Source organism: Pungitius pungitius, chromosome 5, assembly GCF_949316345.1.
Source record: "Pungitius pungitius chromosome 5, fPunPun2.1, whole genome shotgun sequence".
In the NCBI taxonomy this organism is placed as follows: domain Eukaryota; kingdom Metazoa; phylum Chordata; class Actinopteri; order Perciformes; family Gasterosteidae; genus Pungitius; species Pungitius pungitius.
In genome coordinates, this window is record NC_084904.1 from 14,679,435 (window position 1) to 14,703,313 (window position 23,879).

The window sequence follows — 23,879 nt, forward strand, 5'->3', positions numbered from 1 at the left end:
AAATCGGCTGTTTGTAAAGAAAAATCTATCGTACTCAAATCGTATTACTCTACTAATGCACTTACAGATTGAAACTTGGATGGGAATATACTCTTAGTGTACACTTCGCAGTACAAAATACCTAGCTAAACATTAGCTTGTTCTGTTACGCAACTAAACTGAATTTAGACATATTGTATAGATATCAAGTCATATTTTCAACAGTATAGTGCAAAATTATAACAATTGACTCAAGTTTGTCAAATAGTGTATGAAGATGAGGTGGTGGTCACTAGACTACTACCTTTTGTGCCATTACAAGGTGCGGTCTTGTTTTAAATGTAGTTGACCTATAGCATACAACCTGTAACAACACTCCTCAAACAAATGTCTCTTTTAGATCCAAGGCTCCTATAACGCTGAGTCATCGATATGCCACACTGCTTTGTCAACACACCCACAGTGACACCGTAGTCGGCTGTTTGTTTCAGCCAATGGTCACACAGCATGGTTTTATACTTAATTTACTAATCAAATCGTTGGCCACTCAATTGTTGAACAACATTCACAAGACAAAAGGTCAGGTCTGGTGTGTAAAAAGGATTAACAGAAAAACAATACCCCCACCCTCCAAGTCGGTGAAATCAGCCGATTATCTGGGTGTCAGCTATGCTACCGGTTTGGACGTGATAACTGTATCTCACTATCTCAGGAGCAGAATGTATGGATGGGTTCCTCCCCGTTTGATGCAAATTAGGGATGATGTGTGCAGACAAGTTTGAGTTTAAGAGGTTTATTGGTGAGATGCTGCTGTGACATTGTTTCACTAGCTCTCATTCTTCATTTTAACTTTTTAAAATGAATACTTTATATAATTTGTTTCTATTCTAGACAGAGTACAAAAAAAGAAATAACAAAAAAATCACGTTACGTATTTCCTGTCTGTAAATGTTCTCTTTTGCCTCTTCGTTTTTTCCCCTCTGATTGCAGCCTCTTTATGTTTCATTTTTTCTTTTGTTTGTGTCACATTGTCCCAGCTTAATATTAATTATATAAAAATACAATTAATATTATTATTATTGTAGTGCGTTTCAGAAAGATATTGTACTTTTAGCTCCCCCATGTGTATTTTGGAAGTTACTGAGCAAGTCTTATAAAGGTCAGATGATGAAATTGTAGCTAAAGCTCTTGATTAAATAATCATTCAATATGCAAAGTAGAAGGCATTGGATCAACGAGGGCATTAATTAAATTCTAATATGAATATGAGTCAAAATAATACATATTATTAATTTGACTCTATGTAACGGGATCTTTCTGCACAATGAGCACATACAAAATATCTACTCTCAATATTTATTTAGAACAGCCTGGGGATATTAATATTAGTTATGTTGACCCCTAATACGGCCATTCAGTGCCAGGACATTGACGACACGTTGTCATTAAATAGGAAAGCTACACACTTTCTACATGATATAAATACAAACAGATGTCGCCTGATAAGGAGACCAAACCTACTAATCTATTCAAGAAGGACCACCGCGATTGCATTTCTGTCAAACCCATTCAAAAACCGAGAGAAGCAGGGATGCACAGGGAAGTGTCAGAGGAACCTACCACGGAAACTTTTCATTGGTCGACTCAAACCAAGAGCCCGCCTCACTGTCGAGTAAATGTAAAACGATTGGTCTACATTCACGTTAGCCCCGCCTCTGTCAAGTGTACGTCACAACGGGCGCTGGAAGTCCCGTAAGTAGAGATGATGTTGTGGTTATCCATGCCGCCGCCTCCCTAAGTGGTATCTATCGGGTGCGGAGGACCGACCGAGACGGAGAGAGAGAGCTCCCCACGCATGGAGCTGAGCTCGGACCCGGTGGGGGCTTCCCTGGAGATGTCGCAGGTCAAAAGCAACGACGAGCCTTCCGACAGCGACTACGAGAGTTTGCCACCTCATGTCTCGGTGGCGACCCACATGACAGCGGGAGCCGTGGCTGGCGTGCTGGAGCACACCGTGATGTACCCCGTGGATTCTGTCAAGGTAACGTAACACGTAACAAGGTGGCTCTCGCTCCCTCCGTCTCCCCCACCACCCATTTGAGACTCTCCTTCACTGACCGCCTGCAAAGCGTTGTTAACTCCGCTGGTTGCTAACGAACATTAGCTATGTTCAACCTGCAGCCCCGTTAGCCTCGGTGTTAGCTCATTTGAGCCTACTGGTCCAACTAGTTGAGCAGGAGGTTATTACTTGAATCATATCGGGACGGCCAACCCGAACAAGTACTACACGTATACTTTTATTTTAGTTTCTTTTTCGAGGCAACTGGTAACTTCGCCAACATGGCAAATTGAGTGGAGGTCCAGAGTCGCCTCAATCCACACATGATGTCACAGTCAGTTCGGTCACACAAAAGTTCTCCTTAATTGAATCGTAAGGTCGTCTGGCTGTGTTTCAAAACATTTCTGATGCCCACCTACGTATGAGGTTATATACTTCTAAAGTAATTCATGTCAGAATGGGTTATCCGTGCCTTCTATATTGAATGTGAAGGTCAATACCTGGTTTGTCGGTAAATAATATGACTTTGAAATTTAGAACTACACCCAGAACATCAACGTAATTTCCTGTGGCCCTGTTGTCCCTTGAGCATATGTATAATTATTTTTCTTAGGGTTAAGGTTTAAAATATTTTTAATGTCATCCATAAGGCTCAAATTAGTGAGGTGATACTCTGGATTTATAATTGTTGGACCAGACCAGGGTTCACAAAAACAGAAATCCCTTTTAACTTCAGCACTATTTATGTGCCACAAATGAAGAACATTCTGCTAATCAATAAGTGCCTTCATGAGGTTAAAGCCATGGTTAAAGTTAATGTGCGGAAACTGAATTAAATGAATTGTTAGTTTGAAGATTGTTACAAATTTGGCTCGGATCTGCAAAGTAAATCGACACTTTTAAAGTGAACTTTGCACCTACAATCCTCCTCTTCTGCTCAGCTATTATTCTCTAACAATGTACTGTTGTTCTGGCTGATTGGCATCCTGCGCTAACGATCATCTTGATGTGCCACCTGGAAATTCATTAACACACTTGAAGGAAGAAAAAAAAAACTATATCCTCTTTTTTTTTTTTTCAGTCGGTCTTTCCAAAAAGTGCCTCTATTTCACAAACCAGTGTTGCTATTTCCTCTTCAGGTTTACACAAGCACCTTTCCGCTATGGTGGCACATTTACTCTAAGTGTCTGGAGGTACCAGATAACTCAATCCTTTTGAATTATTTGTGACTAGTAAAGTAATGAAGAACAAAAACGGCCTAGCTAGGGCTCGGAGTATCTTCTGCTAATGCAGGGAGGCGGGTCTTATCGCTGTGGTGCACATTTTGAATCCGCCTCGCACAGTGAAGGGTGTGTGTCTGCTGTCACTCTTCTGTTGTGACGATTAGCAAACCGACAGACACCGGACAGCCCAACGTGTGTAATGTAATTGATGTGGGTGTGTCCTTTTATTATTATATTTTATTTTTAATGGATCATAAAATGTATGACATATTTATACACAAACAGTGCTGATGTTTAACGCGTGTAACGTAGAAACAAGTAGTAAATGTTCATTTGTATTGTGTGTTACCAGATAACATCAATTAACTTTGAATTGATCAAGTAAATCATTAATAAAGGCATCATATTCTGTTACAAACCTGATTAGGATCTTATCTGTTTGCTCGTTCAAAAGTTACAACCAAATGTGAACACACTTAATGCTTTCAACTCACTGTTCTTGATTCACTTTCCATTACCAAGCTCTTGTTTATTGACTCTGTATTTGAACCAACAGATACTTGTTGCATATTACAGACTTTCCTTCAATGTGTCCACTTTGTCACACATTGTTCTTACAGCCCAAAAAGTTCAATACTTTTATCAGTATTAGAGAGTTAGAAGTCTGATAATGATGCATACAAATGGTCATCATTGTTTTCTGGTGTTTAGTGTCGATGCAAGAACAAACATGCCACTTTTTAAAATCCTATCCCAGACCAACAGCTTTCCAACATTTTAGAAGTTTACACCTTACTACAATGTGCGTACGTGTTCATACACATTGAGTATTCTGCTTTTGGTTCGTGTCGTTGGTCTCACTGGGATGAGATGCATTCATATAGTTATCAGAGCCTGGTCCTGTTAAACAGTTTGAGCTGCCTGTGGCTTTGCTTTCTACTTGCCCACAATCATTTCCCCTTGAGACTATGTTGAGAGCAAACTGATATTGTAAGTAGTTAAACAATGGGGCTTGTGGTAAATACATTTAGTCACACAAGCTTGAAATATAAACCGCACTACCAAGTTCATTGTGCCCCCTCCACCAAAATCTTTATCAAACGGAAATTAAATAGATATTTTATTGTTTAGCCGAAGGAAGGAAACATGCTGGAGATGGATGTAGCCGATCTCTTTGCAAATAAAAACATCCTTTGTGGTCCAGATATCTTGGAAGGGTTGAGTCAAACAAAGAGCTGCCAAAGCCTCCCACACCAACCCTGGGAGGGAGACACACACATCACTCAGTCAGGACCTCACTGCTACCAAGTACACTTGATGTCAGAACAACGTGTCGGCACGAGGCGGAACAATACATTGATTAGCATTTGACTAACAGGTGCGCACTTTAAAACCACTCAGAGCCACATTCATGCAGAGCTCTGGCTTTATTTCTTTAGCAAATGATGAATAGTAGTTTAAAAATCTCCATTTTTTTTTTTTCCAGACAAGGATGCAGAGCCTGCAGCCAGAGCCCAATGCACAGTACAGGAGTGTGTATCAGGCTCTGAAAAGGATCATCCAGACGGAGGGGATGCTCAGACCGCTGAGGGGCCTCAACATCACAATGATTGGAGCGGGGCCCGCACACGCGCTCTACTTTGCCTGCTACGAACGGGTCAAACGTTCACTAAGTGACGTCATTCAGAGTGGCGGAAACAGCCATTTAGCCAATGGTACGTGTTCACTTAATTGTCACGGCTTTCACACAAGGCTAAGCAACAAGGAAGCATTGTTTTAATGCCATATATGGTTTACATAAGGAGTTCTAAAGCCAAACATGGGATATGCAGTGCATTAGTTAATCACTGCAAACTACTAAACATGTAAAGTATTGTTAAAATTCTGGCAAACACTGTTCGGTATATTTTAATTTAGACCTTACAAAATATGTTAATGTACTTACAGGTGTGGCGGGTAGTGTGGCCACCGTTCTCCACGATGCAATCATGAACCCTGCTGAGGGTAAGAAAAAATGGTTCTTTCCATATGAATACTTTCTTCACTGACTGAAAGAAGTGTTATCTGTGCTTCCCATCTTTGCACCGGAAGACCCCCTCCTTCATTACAATTTACCAATGCACAGGTTTATTTTGAGTCAACCCATAAATATTCACGCCACAAAATATGGAACTTTCCTCATCAGAAAATAGTCCCCAGCAAAAGTCTAACTAATCTTCTGTTGACTGGAGTAAAACCTAGTGCAACTATTTAGGGTTTGGTGCCATAGTCGGGGAGGATCCCATAAACAAACCGATGCATTGTTGGTTTTGTTTGCATGGGACAGGAATTGAAAATATAAAATAATCCACAATCAGTCAACGCTTCCATTACCTCATTTAGCAAAAGTGACTTTTTCAAGATCATTACTTTTGAAGCTTGAAGTATCAAGTTGAATAGAAGGCACATGAAAGGATAACTCATGCCAACACTGTTTTGTTTTCCTTGGCTCAGTGGTAAAGCAGAGGATGCAAATGTACAACTCCCCGTACCGAGGTATTTGGGACTGTCTCCAAACACTAACGCGCAACGAAGGTTTGGGCGCCTTCTACCGCAGCTACAGCACGCAGCTGACGATGAACATCCCCTTCCAGGCCGTTCACTTCATCACCTACGAGCTGATGCAGGAACAGTTGAATCCTCACAGGCTGTACCACCCCGGCAGCCACATCGCGTCGGGAGCGGCGGCGGGAGCCCTCTCCGCGGCGATAACCACTCCCCTCGACGTGTGCAAAACTCTGCTCAACACGCAGGAGAACGTAGCGCTCAGCTCCGTCAACGTCAGCGGCCACTTGTCGGGGATGGCGAACGCCTTCAGGACGGTGTACCGGCTCGGCGGAATGGCGGCCTTTTTCAAAGGGGCCCAAGCTCGGGTTATTTACCAGATGCCCTCCACTGCCATCGCCTGGTCAGTGTACGAGTTCTTCAAGTACTTCCTGACTAAGCAGCGGCATGAACGGGAGGCGGGACCTCGGCCGAGGTAGTGGAGAGTGTTTTGGGCGCAAACCACAAAGATGATTTTAACCCCGGAGCTTTGGGATCTCATCGTCTCACGGGGAAGTCGTCATGGTGAGGCATCGGCAGCAACCAGGATTACGCAACAGAGATTTCAATGCGTAAAAGGACAGCCGCACAAGGAAGAGTCTCCATCTTTTTCCTCCTTCACCCCACAAACACTTCTTTTTTTAAAACGTGGAATGAAGTTGTCTTGAATGATGTGTATATATCTTAATGTTGGACCTTTTTATTTATTTTGTTATGCGTCAGGGGCTTCTATTTTTTTTACGGATGTGGTGGAAACACAATGCTGTTTGTTTTGTTTATTTTGTATTTACAGAAGAGAACACGCATTCACATGGCAAATTCCTCATTTTCACTCCAGCTGCGCTTTCCAAGTGCCTCATAAATATTAAACACCACTTCACCATGTTTGCCCCTTGCTTTTTGACACCGGAAATCCAATTTCCATGTTTATTTTTTCTAGCAGAAAGGTGTTTTATTCTGAAATAAGATTACATGTTATAGGGGCTCCTTATGCCATAACATTCTTAACTGAGTTGGGTATTGTCTATGCACCACACTGTCAAATGCCAGTAATCTGCACTCCTGTTTTCTTTAAATGCAAAGTACACGTTTCCTACTGAGAGACCCTCCTTCTCTCTCAGTATCAACGTCTGTAGGTGGTAATAGTCCAGCAATTGGCATTGTTAAAAAAAAAGTAGCATTTCTGAGAAGGCGTGAGTCCAAAGGTGGATCGAATAAGGCTGATTCGGGATGTTTTCTGTGTCCCAACCATGCATTTGTACTGGTTTGTGTCATAATGACCTTGAAACTAAAGGTTGCAGTAGGAGGACTTTTTACAGTAGGAGTGATCATTTAAATGCAAACTCGGTGATTCAAAATGCATCCAACTTTTATTTTATTTTGAAATTGGGGGACTTCTTTGTGACCATCAGACCAGTAACGGTCTGATCAGCTTAAGCAGACAAAGCTGTTTCTTTTATTGTCACTCATCCTGTTGTAGTTTCACATTTACTATCTGCTCTTTGCTCTCGCCAAATTCTTGAATATTTTCCATTCCGTAGTCAAAAAATTCCTCCAGATGCTCATGTTATCCAGCCAGCAGTTAGATTTATTTGTTTTTAATCATGGAGGATTTTTTTTTTCCCTCCCTTTGGTAAAGTTAAGAGTTTGTCGAATTCCAGTGGTCCCACAAACCCTCAGATTCTTTGCTTGTAGAGTGTCACTATACCAAAGACATGCATTCTATGCATCTTACTTTTAACCTGTGATTGCAATCCCTTTGGCCTGCCTGCGTGACGTGTCATGCCATCTATTGCCACATTGTTTCCGACCAAAGTAATCTTCAAATGTTTAATCACTTAAATTCTAAATCCTCAAGAGGCTTGAAGTGGGAGAAGTATTTTATGGCTCAGTGTTTCCATTTTCCCCCCTTTTGACTTTCAGTACTACAGGAAAAGCAAAAATTGTATGATTTTTGGCAAGGTATTTAATAAGTTTGGAAAATAACATGATCTGTATTGTGTCTCAATGAGCAGAGATCCATGTTATTCTTTCGACGGAATTAGTTTTCTCTGTTTGTGGCCCGCATTGTGTTTATTTTTGTTCAATTGAGTCTACTGACAACTCAAGCAGATTATATTATTTTTATTTATTTGCATTATAATCATTGCTTTTCCTCCCCCTTTTTTTTAAAATTCATTCCCAAACTGTTTTGCAACACTTTTGTCCTGTACTATTAAAATGTCAAATTGTTTCTTTACCTTTTAAAAAATGACAGGAGAGCTAATATTCTATGAAGGTTTTCATCATGTAAATAGTTTTAGTATGCACAAATAATTTTAATGGGAGCTGGGATGTTTTTTTGAAAGATCGCCATGTCCAGAACAGGAATGCTGGAAAGTATGATCATGCAAATATGAAATGATAGTGATAATGCTGCTGCAGTATGTAACACTGGACCTGAAATAAACATGCAAGTGAGGAATGCAGGGTTTTTGTGCTTTTTTCTGTTTTATTATCACGTGTTTCGTCTCTAAAGTTTGAAGAGTTTTACAAGCTAAACATAAATTTCAACCTGAAACAAGGAACAACACCCGTTATAACTGCTGTTGAAATGGATGAGTCCTTATAAACACTACGATACAGTTTAAATTGGTACTCATTTCACAAAAGGGATGGCCATGAACATGAATGCAGTTCTCCCTTTTTTGCTTGCACTGATTAACAAGGTTATCAACAGTGTTCATCTATTGTGCATGTTTATGTTTTATCTCTCATAAATACACTTAATCAAAACTCTTATTTGGGATGTCTTATACCCTTTTTCACCAGTTGTTGGCATATGAAAAGGCTCATAATGGAAACACCTTTTAGGGTTGAATATTTAGTAATATATATCAACCTGATTTCTCTAGAGGGGAAACTGGCCAACGTGGATGATTTAGGGTTGATTGATTATTCAGACTCATCGCACACATGACCTTTAAACCCTGTCGAAAAGAAGAAGTTGTAGCTGAATTCTTCCCCTGTCCTTATCAGTGCTATGAGCACCAAAAGCTACAATCCGCTCACCTCAGTTGTGCTTGGGAGGGTATAAACATCACAAAGAACGATGCCTCAAAACTAAAACCATCAACTTGGAGACTAGCAGATCCCAAATGGGGCATAAAACAGGTCGGAACCAGTACCAGCAACAGTAACATATAAACGCACTGTCACACAAAACGGTTTAATAAAAAAGTAAGTTAGAAAATGCGAGTGTTTTATAATTATGTGAACCGACGCTAAAAGTAAGTGTCCTGCAGGAATCCTGCATCTCCAGTAGAGGGCGCTGTTATATCATTTACTGATTCTTACTGCAGGACCAGGCGACAAATCCTCAATGGTTGAGATGATGTTGACTTGTGATGTTTGGAAACACATGCTGCTGCTGCTGCTAATGATGATGATGATGTCATAATCAGTCCAGTTACTGGTAGTCATCATTTACCCATGAGAACAATGCAGGATTAGATGCATACATTTCAAACTGTGCGCATTAGTAATTCTAAACCTGTTCCCCTGAGTTTCATTTATTGTGCTGTGTGCATAAAGGTGAATGTGCTATTTCCCATGTGCGCCCCACATGCGAGGACATAAACATGTGGCAGATCTGATTCTTTATTGAGATGGAGACAGTGCAGAGCTTTATTCCAAACCAGCATGCCTCAGCACACGTACACTTGCTGTGAGGTTGTTGTCCCTGATGTGTTTAGTTTTCTCCCTTGTCCGTGGGTAGGTTGTTTATCTGAAGTGCACAATAAAATCTCTTCTCTCCTTGTCGTAATGCTCATTTTCATCTGAAGTAAACTGTCCCACTACTTCGGATCTTTATCCCTTCAGACAGGGACCCTGGGGAATTCCTCTTCTCTCTCTGTCCGCCGTTCTTTTCTTTTGTTTCTCTCTCTCTCACAAACAGAGAAACACACACACACACACACACACACACACACACACACACACACACACACACACACACACACACACACACACACACACACAGAGTTCACAGCCACTAAATCAATGTTACCAAACCATCAGATGGGCAGCAGTGTATCTGCTTGTGGGAGAAGAAAGGCAGCTGCTCTACTGGTACGGTAACATGAGGGATTTAGTTACAATATCCGAGGAAGTTTACGAGTGTTCCCATGTGAAAAGATCAGGGCTGCTTTAAATCTCCTTATCAACTCCAACCATTTTGTCAGACAGTCACGGCATATTGAAGCAATGACAAAGGCTGTCTTTGTGTTCGGGGCTTGGTTCTTCTCTGCATCTCTCGTGAAGATCTGCTTGTTTTTCAAAGCATCATTGGCCACCTTGAAGAGCACAACGCGGGTTCCACGACCACACTGCACCTCTCAATCAGATCCCTAAGCAACAAAAAAAGATCAACTCTCGGGAATTGAGACGTACCGTCGAAACCTAGGATCCGATTATGGAAGACCTGGCAGTAATGCCATCCATTCCTCACTGCTTTTCATCATTTACTTGCCTAATCCAGTTAATCCAGGTGATGCAGAGACATTTAGAGACACTCCCTGAACCAGAGAGGGAAACCGCCAAGAGGATGTTGTTTTAAAGCCTTCTGCGTTTGTGAATCAACGTACCGTGTCCCTTTGAGCCTGTGGAAGTGCCGGTTTTGCAATGGCAAGTGCGAGAAACAGCATTTGTCCTAACATTCAGCTTCACCCTTCAACAACCTCCATTATCTGATGAGTGGGTTCGTGAACGGCCTGAGACACTGAGAGACGTTGAGAGATACTGTCAGATTTTCCAATGCCGTCAAAACAGATGCTATCTTCCCTCTTCATGTCTAATTACCTGTTTACTCCAAGGACCTGGAATGATAAGAACGCACTAAAGGAAATCATTAAGATGAGCTTTTGCAACATAAGCTGCAATCGCATATTTGAATAGTATGGAACAATTTGCGATCATATTGAAAGCTTTAGTGGAAAAAATAATTTCCTCAGAAAGATTTCAGAGGCATAAAGGAGTAAACACTTCAACAGAAAGGGATGAGATCCACAAGGTCATGAGGCGTGTTGCCATGGGTATGAGAATAATCCCCATGAGGGTAGAAACCTCACAAAGGCAGACAGGGTTCTACTTTGAGATCTCCCAAAGTCTCGATCCTCTATCAATCCAATCGGTCCTTCGCTCACACTTTGGTTGTGTGACCACAAACGTAATCCCCTTAAATATATTAAAGCCCTAAACCCTGCATACCATCTTGTCAGCACTGTACTTAAGCAGCCTAGCATGCTGACCCGCATGAAGCTATGTTCACTTCTTAAACCTTGTTTGCTTCATCTTTTATAACGGTAGTTCCAGACGACCCATACATGGGCGTACAGTAGAAGCCTTCTTTGAGAGATTATTTAAATCTCTTGTGGAAATATTTAACATCCCCATGTTATTTCAAAAAGGCACACTTTACTATTAGTAGTTCAGCAATTCTCTCCATAGATATTGGAGATACTGTGAAGGGGTGAAATGTCAAAGCATCAAAAGGAAATTATAAGGCAGGACATGTAGAGGCCTTTGAATCGAGCTGTAATGGGCAGGGATGGTACGCTGTTTAATGGGCAGCATATTGTGACACATGAATTTGCAACAGGAGACCATATAATGAGTGCATTTTGCCTGAGTATCCCCTCGTCCAGGACGGATCACATACATAATGGGTGTCATTCAGAATCAACTTTATTGGACATTTGACTCTTGGTTGCTTGGTTTCAACGTACATTACAAGAAAATACAAAAAAAAAAACAAGGACAACAAAAGAAAACTAACAGATGTAAGTATAAACATTTAGGAACTATATCAGTAATGAGGAGCTGGAAACGAGATCCATAAACACAAACAGAAAAGTAGGAGACAGCGCAGAGGCTGCTCTGCACGGTGTCATCTTGATCTGGCACATCCCTGCAGGTTGATAGTACTGAAAGTAGAAAGCCTACTTTAAACGTCGCAATGCATTTAAAACTACAAGCAGCAATACTATTGTCTGATAGATAATATACTTTTGGATGAGGCCATTCACTACAACTCTGACAACATTATTGTCATTATTATTAATCTTTTGAATGCCACCAGAACAACTTGTACATTTAAACGTTTGGCTCGAGTAAAGCCTCATGAATAACCAACACTGGTCACTGAGGATTTTACATTGTCAGATTTCACACAATAGCTTTAAATCAATGGTTTCAGTCCAGAAATTGTTGTTTCTAAGTTCCATTGTTCCATCAGTTTACTTCATTTACAATACCACCATCATCTCTTACATAGATGTACTGTGTTATCACAATTTTGCTCCACATACATGGTTCAAACCTCTACCATATGAGTCCCTCACAAAAATAAAACATTTGATACACCAGTGTTTGTACGATCAAATTAGCTACACGTACGACTAGTTTTTCTTAAATGACTGTACTGTTTAGCTCCGAAGAAAGCTGAGTACAATAATCTGATAATGAATACATCAACCATGCTGCAACCAACATCAGTGATCAAATAGTTGATTCAGGAAACTCATATTATCCACAAGACCAAAAATAAAGCAAAAGACACCTGTCATTTTGTCATTTTTCTTAAGGCATACAAAATTACGGAATGTGTAAAAAAAATGTAAATAATCATGAATGGGAAGCTTATATTGGGGATAGTGATAGCAGGTTTATGACTATAAATCACAGTTTCATACATTATTTGCCTTTCACCATAACGTGGACCCCCAGGCCCCCCAGTGGTCCCACATGTAGGGCCTGCATCGGTAGGCTTCGCAGAAGGAAGTGATCAGAGAGGACTGGACGAGCTCGTCTCTGAGAGCCAGTCCCTCGGCTTTGAACACGTCCTTACAGAACTCTGAGGTTTGCTGCTTGCGTTTGGTCTTGTACCTGCGGTTCTGAAACCAGATTTTCACCTGGGTCTCGGTTAGTCTCAAGTTGCTGGCCAGGTGAGCCCTCTCGGGGGCGGACAAGTATTTCTGATGGTTAAATTTCTTCTCCAGTTCGAGCACTTGGAGGTGTGTGAACGCAGCTCTGGAGCGCTTCTGTTTCCCCGGGGATGAAGAGCTTCTGGACTCCGAGGTGCCGGGACAGGATGCGTCGAGGGACCCTATAGAGCACAAATAAATCAAGTCATCAAGGGTGAAAAATACTCAGGAACAGGCAGCTTGGTGTAGTCTACATAGTCCATGATTATAAAGGAAAACATTCACCCTCGGAACAAACTATTCATTCCCTTTAAACCTTTTTGAGATATATCTACTGTTTATCTCACACAGATTTACGTAATCTCGTAACGACATTATTTTGAAAATCCACACAGTCCATTGGGTGGTCTATTCATAACATTCCTGTTATTGAAAGCCTGCAGGATCTCACCTGTCTGCACTTCAAATGCTGTCCCCTGAGGGCAGAGGGGCTCTGACAAGTTTTCAGATCCTTCTTTCCACTGTGGACATGTTTCCATCCTCTGTGAGCAGCGCTTGCCATTGAATATTGTGCCGTCCTTAACGGAGAGGATGTCCTCTATGAGGAAGGAGGTCAGAGGTTTGACTGTGTCGGACATTTCCATCCAGTAATCCGCAAATCAGGGGCCTCTCAGCGGCAGAGGGCTACTGCGGGGGCCGTGGTTGAAGCAGTTTGTTTCCTCACGCGCCCACACGCTCTGACTTTATACAAGAACAGGGGCGGGTTGACTCCGGCTGCACCGGCAGGCGAAGGAGGCGGGACAACTGCTGCAGACAACTATTTGAGTAACTTTCAATTGCTGCCTGTTACACTCAACTCGATGAGGCATTTAAAAAAGGAAACATGAATGATGTCTTACATAGAAGTGTTTCACCGATTCGAATGCTCATGGAGAGAAAATGCACTTTACATGTACTTTGATCTGTACGACACACACGTTTTGTTACATCTGATTACCATAATTATGGATTATGGTGATTTTATATGATATCTTCTGTACTGAAACATTATCTAGGCTGAATGAAGATTAAAACACTAACAAATAAGCAAATAAACTTGTATCCAATACATCTGGTAAACAGTATGTTAATAGAGACAAATTGCACTTTTGACAAAGTTTGCTTATCAAGGCAAAAGTATTATTAGTCAGATCAAATGAAAAAATCTCTCTCAAAATGAGTGCATTGTGGTTCGGTCTTCTGCAGATGCAGGGAGGCAGAGCTGGTCAGAGTGGGTGGTCGTACCCACTGGAGCACTAATGACTTCGACACATTTCGGCCGGCTCCTCAAACAGACTCGGCCGTTGCCTTCTGGCTGTTTATTTGTTGTTCTCCGTGGTTCAGCCTGACTTTCTCCTGAGAGCAGGAGACGTTTACCGGCCGTGTCTGTGCTCCTCTGGGAGTTCATGCTTAATTTGGAAATGCACGAGTGTAGGTTTGATAAACATGATCCTCTCCGTGGCCCCTGGCCCCCCGCTGACTTCTCCCGCTTCCCCGGGCACCAACCACACACCAAGCGGTCACAATGCCACCTTGACGACTGCTTTCATTGGCACTACTTTAAACCAATGAAAGTGAAACTATTAAACAATTCTCTCATATTTCCATTATTGTTAAGTGTTGTGCAAACTTCTTTATGCGCAATAGAAATATGAAGCCACGTTGAATAATGTAAAGTAAAGTGCGACCTGTACTGTGTTGTGCAGTTTTAAATCTCCCGAGGTTCATCTTGAGCGTTGCTGTCTTGTCAACACAGCATTAAGATCATGAGCATGATACGTTTCACCTTGAATTCTTTGTGTCTGAACGTCTGTCTGCAAATCTACGCTGAGCTTTAAGCTCCAAACCTTTCATCCCTCTGCCTGTAGGCACAGTTCTTCTTCCGCAATTTTTTGTCTGTGCTTCTATAGAATGTATGTAAATGTAAAAATAAAAAATAAAGGAAACGGGCTTCCAAATTGTGAGTAAACAGAATTTTCAGATTTACGTTGATAGCACGTTACGTTGTCATCAGAAACGTACTCATTTGAAAGAATTTCAAAGCATGTGCAGTCAGCTCAATGTCAAGAGTGTACACAAAGCCAGAGGGACTGTCGTCCTGTGTCCTTATTCTGGGACAGTGAGACGATCCAAACGGCTGCTCTCAGTTGAAAACAGACATTTCCTTCCTTTTTATTGTCTTGTGAGCATTCATTCCACAGATATTTGGCTGCATAGTTGTGCATCATATGTGACACAGTAGTCACAGTAACCTCTGACCTTTGAGCCCGGGGAGGCATTTGTCTTCCACAGTACAAACTATGTGGTGACGATGTTTTCTTTGAGCTACCGGAAGTTGTTGTACCATCAATCTTCTGTTGTGTCCCTGCTGCTTCTTTGTCTGAGATGACGAGTAGTGAGACTTGGTTGGAGCTGTTACATTTTGTTTTGTCACGGAGTTGCATTTTACACACACACACACACACACACACACACACCTGTGATTTTGCACAAGTTCACTCTGTCTTTGTATTGTATTTTTGAAAACGTTTTCAATCTGATAAAAACTTTTACCTATACAGTACCTTCTCAAGGTGTGTCCAAACTGGCACTATAGATTAATCTAAATAATCTAAATAATCTAAATAATCTAATATATATATATATATATATATATATATATATATATGCCTAGCCTATTTGTGTGCTGTCATGTTTGGATAAACTCGTTTGACCTGCTGTCTGAGTGGTGTAGGAGACCACCAGTAGAGGGCGCTTTAAAGCCAAACATCAAGTCCTCAGAGCAGCCACTTCAGACTGCAGGGACAACCACACAATGAGCGATTTTTCGAAAGGATTAGTTTGAAGACAGTCCCCTTTTATACCGTCAAGTTATCTTGTGTAGCTCCTATAGTGGTTACAGGATGGGTGTTTGGACAGAGGAGCTCTGATCCTGAGTCTGTGAGTCATCTCAGCACCAATCATAAACACCAGATTATCACACTGGGATTTGGAGGCTATTGCACAGCAGAGACATATCTGCTTTCCTCAAGCTGACGTACCCACAGCATGAGTTCAAGCCTTTTTGATTAAGCCGTACTATGTCTTTCACTGGTGGCAGTATCACGTCACCCTGTATTTAAACTGACCCTCATCATCGCAGTGTTTATTGGGTATTGTGCTTTCATTCATACCCTCCCCACCCCTCACCCCCCACCCCCCCACCCTCTAGAGCACACAAAACAAACTACATTTTTCCACTAAAGAATATAGATGTTGCAGCTTGATAGGAGAACCTGTTAAAACATTTAAAGGTATTTGTTATTTTTCTGTAAATAAAAATTGATTCAACTTAATCACATGTTAAAAATGGATTTTGCAGAGAAAACCCAGCATTCACGTAACTGCTGCCAAGCCTTGCTTGTCTACACAGCACAAACACACACCCACACCCACACACTCACCGTGTGTGGGTGTGTGTGTGTGGGTGTGCGTGGGTGAGAGAGAGAGAGAGAGAGAGAGAGAGAGAGAGACATTATCTGATCTCTTAAAGTGTCTCTGGTCTCCTCTCTGTCTACAGCTTCTTCCTTATCTCTGCAGAGATGCTCTTTCAGCTCCTCTCTCCTCCCAGGAGTGCTGCTCATCTCAGGCCCTTTGGCTCAGAGTCCATTCAAAGTGACACACTGAGGCACACTCAATTAAGCCATTCACTATTTACTGGGTTATATTTACAGCATTGAAGTTGAAGCATGCATCACATAAGCCAAGCAAAAGTGAAGTGTATTTATATATTTTAAATATCCATGAAAAAATAATAAACCTTGCTTTATAAGCTTTTGGTGTAAAAATACCTTGTATCAAATTGTCGATTTCTTGTGTTGCTTCTATTATCTTGTAATTCATATTATCAGAGAGGTTTTGCCAAATCAGCTGATACTCAGAACTACTTGTTGCAATGCAAGTATCAGCTGGCACATCGGTGAGTGACAGGTCGGACTGGAACTGTTTCCCGTTTGATTGAAAGTTTGAAAAAGTTAAAGAGCCACTCTGTCTGCGGGTTTGTTTACCAAGCAGAGCTCCGGGACAGGACAAGCTCTCCGGCCTTATCAGCGGATTTGTGAATGGGACAATAATGAGCTCAGTTTGATAGAGCAGAGCAGCCTGTCAGGTCAAATGTCACTTTGTCCATTAGCTTTTTTGATGGCTCTCTTTGATAAAACTCCACAGACGACAGCTCCATAAGCGGCCAATCAGCGTTGGTATTGATGAGCGTGGTTTTTGATGGGATCCAACACGTTTTAGAACTGGCAAATCAGACAGAATCTTTAATTTAATTTAGAATTAGAACTTTAAAAGCGTATTTTCACGTCGGTATTTGTTAAACCGCGGCGTGTAACTTGACTTATGAGCAAAAGAAATGTAAATTAATAAAAAAACCTAAAAACATATTAACACATTAACGTATATTAAAATAATAATAATAACTGTCACAGAATGTAAATGATTTCATCTTAGCCTGTGGAAGAAAAAGAGTAATATAAAGATTTGTTTTGTGAATTATTTGTCGTAACACGAACTTAACTACGATTATTATTATTATTGCTATTTATAATATCTAAAAACGAATGAATGTAATCGAAGACAGACATAAAAAGATGTTACTCGTTAAGACACTCTGCGTTAACCAGTCAGCGGGTATTTTAATTTGTCTTCATAGGGAGAAAACTACCAATAGATACAGTCCATACAAAATATAAAATAAAAATACAAATATTTGATAAAACAGCACCGGCCCTGTTCCTGCTCTAATCACCAGCCTCTCAGACCCTGTAACGAAGCCTGCAAGTGTCCGTGGCCGAAGGGCCCCTGGCTGTTCCCCGTTAACTCCATCTGTGCTGCTGCAGGTGACACACTGTGATAACCGTACACGGTGCCGGCTCCGTATCCAAACACGGGGTTATAGTGTCCCAGTGTCACGTTGTAAGGTGCTGCCGAATGGGAACCCGCGCCGCAGAGCTTCCCGTCCCGCACCAGCACCGGCACCGGCACCCTGCGCACCGCGGGCGGATACCCCGCCAGCTCCAGGGACTTGTCCTGCCGCTGGCGCTTGCATTTGTACCTCCTGTTCTGGAACCATATTTTGACTTGTGTGGAGGAGAGTTCCAGCATGTGGGCCAGGTGCTCTCTCTCCGGGGCGGACAGGTAGCGCTGCTGCCTGAAGCGCCTCTCCAGCTCGGACACCTGGGAATGGGAGAAGAGGACTCGGGGCTTCCTGCGCGGCCTGGCTCTGCTTCTGGTGGTTTTCTCACAGTCGGGTGAACTGTCAATACCGCGTATCTCTGCACGTTAAAAAAAAACAGAGAGAATATAAGAGAAGTCCATTTTTATGAAAGTGAATGTTACTGAATGTTAAATCTGTAAACGATTTGGCTTCTAAAACATTGCACGCTATAGGGCTCGACACAAAACACGTTTTTGCCTAAAATAACGTAATAATATAGAATATGTCGATGATCTATTTTCTTTAAATCCATTCTGCAAAACTTATTTAGTTATTTTAATAACACGTCACAAGTGACTATAATATATATTGAACTATTTTGACTAAAACAGTAAAAGGAAAGACGTTATACTTGTTAAATAGAATACAATTTGAAGAAGTAAGTTAAGTTTGGCTATTTTGACGTTAAACAAGTAGAACTGTATTAAAACAAATAGAAGTGCGTAGTGTAGTTATTTGTCCTACTTTCGCCTGGTTAACATTATACCGTTTAGTTAAAGTACATAAAGATAAATAAATGGACAATTTAATTGAGAACCTCTCTTCCCATTTCAACTGGATCAATTCTTTACTACAGAGATGGTAAGAATAAGTTCACAGTGACCAACCAATAACAACGGTCTAGACTCTAGACCTCCTAATTCTGATCAATTTTGCATAAATGTCAAAATATCACAAATAAATGCACATCCTCGTCTATTTCTGTTTAGTGAAGATAGAATCTTCAAACGTGTTTTTTCTTCATCAAAGGGGAAAAGGTGACCGCGGGACCGCGCGCTCAAGGCCTCATTGTGTCCTTCGGCCTAAACCTGAGCGACCACGAGCACAGACCCGGCTCGACCATCACGCGTCATCTCACCCTGCTCATTCATCTCCTCTTCTGCTGCTGAGAGCTTCTCCCGCGTCCCAGACACGCAGGGCTCAGGTGGGCACTCCCAAACGTCCCGGCTCCTGGAGGCACCGCGCACGGGATCATAGTTCATCGGAACCACCTGATCAGTCGTCAGGAATTGATTTCCAAAGTCATGGTGGTGCTCCAGCTTCAAAATATCCTTCACGGAAAAAGGCGTCGTGGTGGTTGCACTGCAGGGATGCATCCCAACCTTCTCAGCGGGGCCGTGGAGCTCTTTGAGGTCCTCTTAACTGCTCGAGCTGCTGCTGCTGCTGCTGCTGCTGCCGGACGTTTCTCTCAACTGACTGATGAGTGAGGGGCACGGGGAGATTTTAATCATTCAAGGGTCCGGCTAAAGAGCGAGGTAGAGCATACATCTGTCACCCCTCTCCAAAACATTGGCCAACACCCAGCCCGCGCGCACTCCTTCTCTTCTCACCTTACAGGAACTCCTCACACCATTGATCCACCTTTCCCTCTGCATTGCAACATTGGCTCGCGATCGAAGTTATGCACTTTACAGGTTAAACCATTATTTGAAGTTATAAGCTTGGGGAGTGATGAAACGTTAATTTATAAATGCATTTGAAAGAAAGTTCCCGTTTCATTGAAGGATTTTTAGACTTTGGCAGTCAGAGATTTTAATAAACCTGTTTTAATTTGTGGATGGCAAGACGTTTTCATCATTAGAGACGACCAAGTGAAACTGTCTCTCATTGATTAACTCGTGGAGGAGGACGGGGGGGGGGGGGGGTGTGGGGGTCATTTATTCAGTATGCACCCTATCCACGCTCCTGGTCAGCCAAGTAAAGTCACTTAATCTGCACACAGGTCCTCAGGGTTGAGTGATCTTAGGTGATGTCGGGCAGCTTTACCATCAACATTGTTTTCCTGCCTCGTTATTAGTGTTCTCAGGCCACAACAAACAGTAACACTATACCTGATGTTGTGGAAGTGGAGAGGCGGCGGCGCCACCCTGCGATGCTTCACTGAGGACGAGACGCGCGTCCTCACAAACAGGAACAAGGGCAGACACGGCCTGTCCCACCGGGGGACATATGGAGGGCACTTACAGGCCTGACCAGGAGCTTTGTAAGGCATGACATGTCGAGGAGTTATCTGAGGACAAATAGCAGATGCCGTTGTTACTGATCAAGTTGTTTAATACAAGCTTATTTAATCTAAAATACTTTAATAATTTAATGCCTGACATGCAGCACAAATCCTGTTTGCCGTTTTTTTTTTTTAGAAATGATCAAATCCTTAAAGGTAAAATAAAATAAAATAAATAATCATTTTTGTACATCATTTTTCAAGTTTCTTCAGCATTAAAACATTTACATATATACAAATACAAACTGAAGAACAGCCAAATGAATCAACACTGTAAAAATAAACAAATCTTAAATAAGAGCAAATGCAACTATTAAAAATGAGCTGTATTATTTAAACAAACAAGAGTTGTAATGTTGGAGGAAAAGTCTGTAAAAGTGTGTATGTCAAGATTTAAAAACAGAAACAGTGTTAAAGATGGACTTTAATGGTAAAACTGTGTTTGGTCTCGGTGGCAAGTTTGTATTTGCTTGGTTTTTGCCGTCTGAAGTCAGACAAACAAGGAGTTACAAGCCAACAGGAAAGAAAAGGATGAGTATTTGTTCTGTATTGCTAAAAAATAATAAACAATTGATCCAAGAATTGAACCCTGAGGCATGCCACATGTTCTGCAGTTGATGAAATTGATCAATGAATTGAGACTTACAATCTTGTATAATTGTGTAATCTTGTATCTGAGTATATTAATTCAATGTCTTGAGAATTTTTGTTATTTATTTCAAACATCAGCAAGTCCTTCACCAACAAATTTACCTAAGAGTTCAGTCAGCTCACCAACACCTGATCAGTTCTATGTCACAAAAAATGGAAACAAGTGACGAATGTCTGAGACAGTTGGTCCACAAGAGGGAGCCATTAAGTCAGAAAGTTCTTGAGGTGGAGACAGAAGAAGCTGCCATTTGAAACAGGTGGTCTGTGGCCCCTTGGGGTTTTTAAATCAAAGTATTTATTCATTTCAACTATCCTGACAGTACTCTGATAGGGATAAATAATAAACTTACTTTCAATTTGATGATACGTTTTTGTATTTGTTTTTTTTTCAAAGACAGGAGAGGAAGAGAGAGGAGGAAATAAGGAAGTGGAGGGGGAATTCTCTCAATTTTTCTGGTACAAATGTTAATTTCATCGGTTAAGGACGTTACAGATATCACCTCTATTTCCCCAGGGGAGGAGAGGAGAAGAGAGGTGAGGAGGTGGAGAACATGTGGGAATCCTATGGAGAATGAGAATATCATTTTATTTCTTTTGTCATGTGACAAAAATGGCAACACCGCGGGGATACCGACATGAAAAATTCAAAGCGTTGCCATGTTGCTGCCATCACCGTTTGATTCCAAAATGACTTGAGAGGACTAGGACATCGATCTGGCACTAGAAACCCCAAACAATGGATTCATCTTGAGGGGATCGTCATCATTGTAACTCTGGTAAGGCAGACATTAACATCTTTATACTTTTGTACTCTTTGTACATTTGGTTTCTTGTGTTATTTTGAATGCTCAGAGCCTCAGTCCATCCATGTAATCTGTACAGAGATTCCAATACGCTGATGATTTTAGGGTATGTAAGTTCATTTATTATAATATATATATTAAACATTTTAATTGGGTATAGATCTATATGAATAATTATAGTCTATAACCAATATTTCTTAAAATTCGTACATTTTCATTTCAAACATAGGTAGAAAAGTGAATGCCCTTTGACTGTAAAACATTCTCTTTAGGAAATAATTTACAAACATTAACCCAGTGCCCCTCATTCATATTAATACAAAATAATATGTATATTAATATATAATATGCATAATATGTATTTATTTATTTGGTGTGTTGTGGTCTTTAATATCTTTATTCACTTTTTATGCTGCTTTGGCTTCCCATACCTTCTCTTTCCATTAGAAAAGTGTCTTAAATAAATGCTAAAACAGGACCTGAAAACTTTATGTCTGGGTTTTCCACAATGATATGAAAATAGCACACCTTTTACTGAAGAACCAAGAAACCTGAACTTCAAAAGCAGAGGGGGAAAAAAACGTTGGATTGTTTGACACCTCGGGGATTGCAGGGTGTCTAATTTGATGCGTAAATGACTTAATCACCACAGCAGTGTTCTCTGAAGGCTCGAAGCAAGGCTCCCTCTGAGGCTCTGGGACTCCCGTTCGTTTAAATCAAAGCCTTTCCTGCAGATTCCACCATTCGTCCTGTCAATGTAACATAAGAAGCAAGCTAAGTACAGTTCACCACAAAATACCCCTAATTCATCACAGAGCAAAAAAGGAGGCTGATAGCACCTGAAAGAAGAGGCAGGGTTGACTTAAACTCAGTGAAACTGATCCCTGCCTTCATACGGCCAAACTGAAATGAAGATACTCATCATGGCTGATGTCATGTGACGTTGACGTTTCCATTCAGGCGAGAGGCAGACTTTTCAGTTCGAGGGTTGACTCACCGTGGTTATTAGATATGACTGTGTGTCCTTTTTGATTTGCAGAGACTCTGAGGCTGAAATCTAACCAGGTGAGTTTTATATGCTTGTATTGTATTTGTGGGGTACTGATTTTCTGCCACAACAGGTGTTTAATTTGAACTGGTCTTTACTGTAAAAGAGGAAACCAAGAAAATGACCTTATAATGAAAACATGGCCATTGCTGTGATGGAAGGGCTTGATTGAAATGGTTGTATTGAGATCACTGGCCTTCCTGTCCTTATGATGAAACAGACCATACTTGTACAATTATTTATGTGGGTTTAGGATATAATCTCACATCCTTTATCATAGTTGCAGTTCAGTAAAGAGTAATGGGAACTGTTAAGATGACACCAACTTTGTGTTTCGTCATGTTTAACATCTACATTCCCTACTATAAATGTCTTTGGTTTCGTTACACTTTCTGGATGTATGACTCACTATTCTCTATAGAAGCTAGAAGTGGTCATTGTATAAAGATCACAATGACTAATTTAAATAGGTGATTTTAATGTGATATGACCAACTACAGTTCAGGTTGGTAAGTAGTGCTGATAGATTTGTCGTTTTTATGGATTTACAAAGCTGTGAGTCCTGTATGATGACAGAAAGTGGTGTAACCCGCTTTCAGCCTCTAGATGTCTCTGCCACCCTGCTAGTTCCAAGGTCCTCGAGCATTGATCCCCACACAATGATCAATAAGTGAGATATAGGGGAAATATGCATTATATGTCAGTAATTTAGTGTTGTAATGTTCAGAGTGCTGTTGAATTGACACTTTATGTGCCAGATTGCAGATGTATTGTCTTTTTAGCACAAGAAACAAGCCAAATGAAAACTGAACTCAAAATCTTTCTCTACATCCCACATGTGATTTGGTCTTCTTTGGCCTGTCCTGTGTACTCTATGCTTCCCCACCCCTTGTACAACAGTGTGGCACATGACTTCGTCCTCGTGGGTGAATATTTCCAATGTTCAGCGTTCAGCTGTTGAAGAGCCAGGTTCTGCCAGAGCGTGCAACCTATGAGAGAATTCAAGAGCATTTCAACCGCACCGGTGAAGTGACTCAATATGATGCTCAATAACCTTCAGGATTTTCCATTGGCAAAGACAGGCGTTTGGTGCACAAATAGCACAGCATTGTGCCAGTCATGACAGATATAGTGAAATATATTCTGAATTTCTAGAACCCCAAACTGCATTTGATTCTAATACAGAAATGGAAAACTCTGTGTTTCATCTCTTTCCCCTGCCACTCCAGAGCTTTCTTCAGTCAAATATGATCTCATTTTCTCTCCC

The 23,879-nt window shown here is 41.2% G+C and overlaps 3 protein-coding genes across 3 annotated transcripts; 1 reads left to right on the top strand and 2 right to left on the bottom strand.

Annotated features, from left to right (window-relative positions):
• The first annotated feature begins 1,564 nt into the window (after positions 1 to 1,564).
• slc25a37 (solute carrier family 25 member 37) lies at positions 1,565 to 8,313 on the top strand. Its single transcript, XM_037481692.2, has 4 exons — positions 1,565 to 2,020; positions 4,748 to 4,976; positions 5,209 to 5,265; positions 5,755 to 8,313. Exons 1-4 carry the CDS (start codon positions 1,835 to 1,837, stop codon positions 6,282 to 6,284), a joined length of 1,002 nt encoding a protein of 333 aa, XP_037337589.2. The 5' UTR covers positions 1,565 to 1,834; the 3' UTR covers positions 6,285 to 8,313.
• A 4,274-nt stretch (positions 8,314 to 12,587) lies between these two features.
• Positions 12,588 to 13,450, bottom strand: nkx3-1 (NK3 homeobox 1). The gene is made up of 2 exons (XM_037481720.2): positions 13,258 to 13,450; positions 12,588 to 12,988 (listed from the first exon to the last, which is right to left on the bottom strand). Exons 1-2 carry the CDS (start codon positions 13,448 to 13,450, stop codon positions 12,588 to 12,590), a joined length of 594 nt encoding a protein of 197 aa, XP_037337617.2.
• A 4,161-nt stretch (positions 13,451 to 17,611) lies between these two features.
• nkx2.7 (NK2 transcription factor related 7) lies at positions 17,612 to 19,202 on the bottom strand. Its single transcript, XM_037481725.2, has 2 exons — positions 18,965 to 19,202; positions 17,612 to 18,163 (listed from the first exon to the last, which is right to left on the bottom strand). Exons 1-2 carry the CDS (start codon positions 19,200 to 19,202, stop codon positions 17,634 to 17,636), a joined length of 768 nt encoding a protein of 255 aa, XP_037337622.2. The 3' UTR covers positions 17,612 to 17,633.
• Positions 19,203 to 23,879: the final 4,677 nt, after the last annotated feature.

Bases quoted from the DNA above. Each gene is read 5' to 3' on its own strand.
- nkx3-1 (XM_037481720.2), bottom strand. From the start codon at position 13,450: ATGGAAATGTCCGACACAGTCAAACCTCTGACCTCCTTCCTCATAGAG. The intron at 12,989-13,257 runs GTGAGATCCTGC...TGTGCTCTATAG, and splicing joins AGCATTTGAAGTGCAGACAG to GGTCCCTCGACGCATCCTGT.
- slc25a37 (XM_037481692.2), top strand. From the start codon at position 1,835: ATGGAGCTGAGCTCGGACCCGGTGGGGGCTTCCCTGGAGATGTCGCAG. The intron at 2,021-4,747 runs GTAACGTAACAC...TTTTTTTTCCAG, and splicing joins ACCCCGTGGATTCTGTCAAG to ACAAGGATGCAGAGCCTGCA. The intron at 4,977-5,208 runs GTACGTGTTCAC...ATGTACTTACAG, and splicing joins AAACAGCCATTTAGCCAATG to GTGTGGCGGGTAGTGTGGCC.
- nkx2.7 (XM_037481725.2), bottom strand. From the start codon at position 19,202: ATGCATCCCTGCAGTGCAACCACCACGACGCCTTTTTCCGTGAAGGAT. The intron at 18,164-18,964 runs GTGAGATGACGC...TTTAACGTGCAG, and splicing joins AGAGGAGATGAATGAGCAGG to AGATACGCGGTATTGACAGT.